Source organism: Armigeres subalbatus, unplaced genomic scaffold, assembly GCF_024139115.2.
Source record: "Armigeres subalbatus isolate Guangzhou_Male unplaced genomic scaffold, GZ_Asu_2 Contig1212, whole genome shotgun sequence".
NCBI classification, from domain to species: domain Eukaryota; kingdom Metazoa; phylum Arthropoda; class Insecta; order Diptera; family Culicidae; genus Armigeres; species Armigeres subalbatus.
The window spans coordinates 62,264-67,500 of record NW_026941971.1 but is presented as its reverse complement, the minus strand read 5'-3'; the positions used below and the strand labels follow the sequence as shown (position 1 = coordinate 67,500).

Below are 5,237 nucleotides of genomic sequence, written 5' to 3'. Positions count from 1 at the left end.
CAAGTTTTATTTCTTAATTTTCCAGCTTATTTGTGTATAAAGTGCAGTATTTCTTTAATTGAGATTGAAAATTTTGTCCACATAGAATCTGTTTTCGTTGTTGTGGAAGAAATTTGCATAGACGACTTGCTGTTGTTTTAGAGGAAGTAGACCAGTGTAGCTGGTTCATAACTGGTGAAATATTCTCGTGATTGAATATACTTGTTTGTGCCATTAGAGTAAGTTATTCACTTAAAATAAATTATGAACGATTCATACTAAAGTCAATTAATAGTTATGTATTTCAGGTTGGTAAAATGAGCGAGTACTACGAGAAACCTTCGTCCATCAAGTACGTAGTACCATCTTGCACTCAGAAGCGTGAAGCTGGGGTATCTTTTCACAAATTTCCCGATAAGCAGCGCGACCAGAAGAGACATAATACTTGGATCCGTGAGCTGCATTTGAAGTATCCACCAAATAAATATTCTGTTGTTTGCAGTCAGCATTTCAAAGTAGAAGACTTCCATCCTCCCAGTAAGTCAAAAATAAATACAAATTAGCCTGACATTTAATCCTATCTTTTAATTATTCCTTCGAATGTTCTTATTACACAGGAAATGATCAAACGAAACTAGTTTTGAAGAGCCATGCCATACCAATTCCCCCTGAGGAAGGTCAAAAGACAATTCAAGAAAAGAGAAATGTGATTCACAATGATTCGTCTTTAATCAACAATACTCAGCCTCCTTCTTACGACGATGCTGCGGTCCAGGTTGATACAACTGATCTGGACGTTCTGTTTAAGAAAAAGAGAGGAAAGTTTTTAAAATCGATTCAGTAGAACAGCTAACAGCGTGGACCGGTTTGGGGAGTTTTAAGATGCTAGAGGTAATCGTGAGTGCTTTCGAGATGACACCAGAGGCAAAACAATTTTCCAAGTTGCTCATTAGTATCAAACACTTGGTAATACTTGTGTTTGTGAAAATTAAGACGAACATGTCCTTTCGTTGCATTTCAAGTTTGTTTGATATAGGGTAAACTGGGGTAATATGCACCCTCGGGGCAAAACGACCTTTTGGTATTTTTAGCAGTGTTCCAGGAATATTTTCAAGAATGTTTACTACTGGATTAGTAGTTCGAGATCCGAACTACATGCGCTGTGGTAAATACTCGCGAAAAACTGCCGAAAATGTACTTAAAAATGCCAAAGGGTCGTTTTGCCCCGGGGGTGCATATTACCCCAGTTTCCCCTAACTCCCAAAACTACGTCCAAATATTTCCATACAACTGTTCCCATCCTGGCTGATGTGATGCGCGTAGCTGTTCCATGGCCGACCAAAGAAATGATTGCTAACGATCTTCTATATTGCTTTCAACAGTATTCAAATGTGCGGGCTGTGTTGGACTGCACTGAAATTCCCATTCAGCGATCGAACTGCTTGCACTGCAGGATCTTGACAGACATTACAAAGGTCGAGAGACGGCAAAATATATGATTTCAGTGACACCGGGAGGTTGTATCAGTTACATAAGTCCTGGTTATGTTGGCAAAGCTTCGGATAAATTCATCTTTAATGCATGTGACATTTTTTCGCTGTTCGAGGAGAATGATGCAATCATGGTGGATAAAGGTTTTTCTATAAAGAAAGAGCTTGAACAACACAATCTAGTACTGATCAGACCACCAACACTGTTTGATGCCCAGCTCAGTCAGGAAGAAGCAAAATCAAATGTTTCAATCGCAAGAGCTCGTGTCCATGTCGAAAGAAGCATTCAGCGGATTAAACAGTTCAAACTACTAACGGATAGAGTAGATTCTACGCTCATTTATTTGTTAGACGAGATTGTTTTAATTGCGTCCGGAGTAGCTAATCTGTCAGCACCGATACTGTCGGACAAACGTTTCAATTGATGTTAATAAAAATTCGACTTGAAGATAATTCTTGCGGTTAACTTGTTGTTTTATTCATACTAATCCGTACATAGTATAGGTAAAAATATGTTGAAATAGATGTCCCTTAGCACGGGAATGAATTGACTATCATAGTCAACATTAATTGCAACAGTGTCGTTTTCGTGGTAATTGTAAATAACAATTTCTGCCTTTTTAGTTCGCGTGAGGCACATGCCTAACTGTACCTGACCATAGTACGCATGCTTTTTTTTAACTTCATAGTTATTGTTGATAATATCAATCCATTTCAGTTTCTTCAGCATTACTTCTAATGTACTGTCCTTGCCAGAGATGGGGCATTTTATTTCGATTAATTTATTGTCATCTACAACAACCGCATCTGGAGAGCAACCAAGGAAAGGAGCCGATGGTGGTACCACGAAACCCATTCGTATAATTGTCTTTCCTGGGTTCTTCATCGTATAACACCGTAAAGCAATGCTTTCCTTTTCCTTGCCGTACATAAGAGATGGTAGCCGTTTTTCCATGGGGTGGATGATCGAGGACAACTTCTTAGACCAGTCACGGTTACCGTAGTCGTTAACATAATATGTATATAAGTCATAGCATCCACTCGCGGTTATACGGATGCTTCTCTCACGTCGCCAAATATTGTTCGATTGACAGTGTGTCTCGGCGCTAATCATCAGGCTTTTCTGTGGGGACACACAAACCCTGGAGCCGTAGAATCGATACATCTTGTCAGAACGCAGTGGTCCGTAGTAGTACTTACATTTGGAAGTAACCTGTGGTATAGTGATAAATGGCCTGAGAAACGACTGCGCTTGTTGTACTTCGTCAAAGTCGTTTTGGTGAGTTACTGTGCTTCGCTGGTGTAGATTTAATTCAGGCAACTTTGGTTGATTTGTGTACTCCAATGATGTGCAAGGTTGATTAGAAGATGGAGAGGGACCATCCTTCGACTGGTCCAGTATACTCCTACCTGCTAACGACTTAGCTAAGGCAGAGTCTGGTAGCTCTATGAATGGAATAACAATTTAGTTACGTACCTATTTGACTAGTTTATATGTGCAATATTACACCTGTTATAAAAAGTTTTAAAATGGACGTAGCGAGATCATCAGACATAACATCAGATATTGTTTTCTTGCGCTGGTTGCACAATGACGACAGTGGGGCAGGATCATACAAATTTGCCGCCTGTATTTTTGCCACTTTGCCCCATTGTTGACGTATATCAGTGCTCGACAACATCTCCAAGTCTTTAATCCTATAATTTAAGACATTGCAATAGAGTTCATTTAATTTAATATTAACTTACTGGTGAATGTATAAAAGACATGCAAACAGATGTTTGCAACGGTAATTTCCCGCTGGGCAAGTGCACCGCATCTCCCAATCTTTTAGGTATTGGGATGTCACCATATAAATTTCTCTCGGTGGTTCTGCGGGATTCGATCCACGGAGGCAGCTGCAGAATATGTGGAACGTGTCATCGACCACTTTTGAGACCCCTGCTATCAACACGTGATTGTTTTTGAATACTTCGTTTCCTTCCAGCCAGTTCCTTCTGCTTCCCTGAGCAAACTCAAATAGGTCCACTATGTCCACCTCCACACGCACATTATATAGATTCTTTAATAAAAAGACAAATCATATATTATATCACTCTTGATAAAATACACAATATCAAAATACATACCGTTGGTTGATCCATTATTACCCGCTGCAATGAAAAATTGACCTGGCCAAAAAAGCGAGTTAAATTGAATATTATGTCACTTTTCACCTTTTTTCCGTGTCAATATCAAAGAATATACTTTATTCTACATAACAAACATTGGATATTATTATACTAGTGAAATTTTAATTCATAATTTTCATGCTGAAAAGTGCTGTTATTTTTGCAGTTGCTGAACTTGCCATGTGAATCATGCTCGTTTATCTTGAAAAGTTCATCAAATTTCGAATATGTTATTTAAATTTGATACTTCAAATGTTTCTCTAACATTTGCTTTAAATAAACACGCAGATTTATTTTAAAATTAATTTAAAATATCATTTTTTAAAACCGATCTGAAATTACTATCTTGTGTTTACCTTTTTCCACTTTTTCTCGAACTGTCAAAATGACAACGCCATCAGCCTATTCCACCTTGTTACTCTCTCACGCAGCAAAATTATGTATGGTTAATCTAATAAAAAATATTTTCAGTTCAATAATCTGCATATTGTTGTTTTGAAGAACATATATTGTTGAAACTACAATACACTATTATTGAAACAACAGAATTATTGTTATTTCAACAATATTTATTGTTGTTCTCAAATTGATTAAATTCAAATCAGTGTGTATTTTTAAATGTGTATAGAATTGAAATTTTTGTGGAAGAAAACAAAACAAATAGCATCGTGTGACCGACACTTCTGCACCAAAAAGCTGCATTAACTATGTTTTATTGGACAACAGGTAAATTGGTATTAATTTACATTTTAACATTTTTAACATTTGCACCGAATCCGTTGTTTTACAGGGCGATTCGTGAAAATAATGGTGTTACCAGCAACACCGACCATCGCCCGCCGGTGGTGTTACCGAATGATTTACCACCGCCTCACCGGGTGCTGGAGGGCGACAAACTAGTTGCAGAGTATGGTAATGTTCTCATTTTGTGGAATTATTTGAAGATTCAATATATATGATGAATACAGAACCGTTATTTACGATGTTGTTTGAATATTTAATTTAATTTAAAAAGAGAAAAAAAGTACCATAAGGCAATACGATTTTTACTTCAACAATATTTATTATTGAACCAAACGTGTTTGTGTCATTGATTCAACAATACATTTACAATTGTTTCAACAATAATATTGTTGAAACACATTTAGCGTTGCGCAAATTATGATTGTAAAATCAACAATATTCTGGATTGTTTCAAAAGCAAAATATTATTAGCCCTGAGTTAACAATATTTATTGTTGAATTCAAACCGGAAAATTGTTGTTTCTACAATATGTTTTTCTGCGTGCTAGATTGCAATGCGGCCAGACGGGCTGGATCACGTTATCCCCTAGCTTCTGGTCAAGCCACGGAAGCCGTCCGGGGTGGGCTACACCCGCCTCTTTTACTCAGGGTTGGCCTCGACAATGGGGGACTAGGTCACACTGATCAGGATGCAAAAATACTGAACACGGTCGTTTTAATTTATGGAACTTTTATTTTTACTCACGTTGTGTGTAGTGTGTATGTGTGGGGGAATCGTTGACCGGTCGGCAAAGCTGGAAGCTTGATGGATCTGCAGGTATGTGGCAAGGTTGCCACGGTATCGGCTCGGAA

At 37.8% G+C, this 5,237-nt stretch overlaps 1 protein-coding gene and 1 long non-coding RNA gene across 3 annotated transcripts; one reads left to right on the top strand and one right to left on the bottom strand.

The window, feature by feature from the left end:
- Positions 1–1,932: 1,932 nt before the first annotated feature.
- LOC134202430 (uncharacterized) lies at positions 1,933–4,093 on the bottom strand. Of its 2 annotated transcripts, none has more exons than XM_062677427.1 (5): positions 3,998–4,093; positions 3,600–3,641; positions 3,219–3,532; positions 2,980–3,167; positions 1,933–2,915 (listed from the first exon to the last, which is right to left on the bottom strand). In XM_062677427.1, the coding sequence occupies exons 2-5, from the start codon at positions 3,612–3,614 to the stop codon at positions 1,954–1,956; spliced, it is 1,479 nt and encodes a 492-aa protein (XP_062533411.1). In that variant the 5' UTR covers positions 3,615–3,641; positions 3,998–4,093; the 3' UTR covers positions 1,933–1,953. The 2 variants fall into 2 exon arrangements, with proteins under 2 accessions (XP_062533411.1, XP_062533412.1); XM_062677428.1 differs by lacking the exon at positions 3,998–4,093 and having other exon boundaries at positions 2,460–2,592; positions 2,670–2,915; positions 3,600–3,686.
- Positions 4,094–4,263: 170 nt separating this feature from the next.
- LOC134202431 (uncharacterized) lies at positions 4,264–4,624 on the top strand. The gene is made up of 2 exons (XR_009977218.1): positions 4,264–4,367; positions 4,432–4,624. It is a non-coding gene; the product is annotated as an uncharacterized LOC134202431 (long non-coding RNA).
- The last annotated feature ends 613 nt before the right edge of the window (positions 4,625–5,237 follow it).

Excerpts from the sequence above, each read along its gene's own strand:
- LOC134202430 (XM_062677427.1), bottom strand. Across the intron at positions 3,168-3,218 it reads TGTCTTTTATACATTCACCA|GATTAAAGACTTGGAGATGT; the intron begins GTAAGTTAATAT and ends CTTAAATTATAG. Across the intron at positions 2,916-2,979 it reads TTTAAAACTTTTTATAACAG|AGCTACCAGACTCTGCCTTA; the intron begins GTGTAATATTGC and ends TTCCATTCATAG.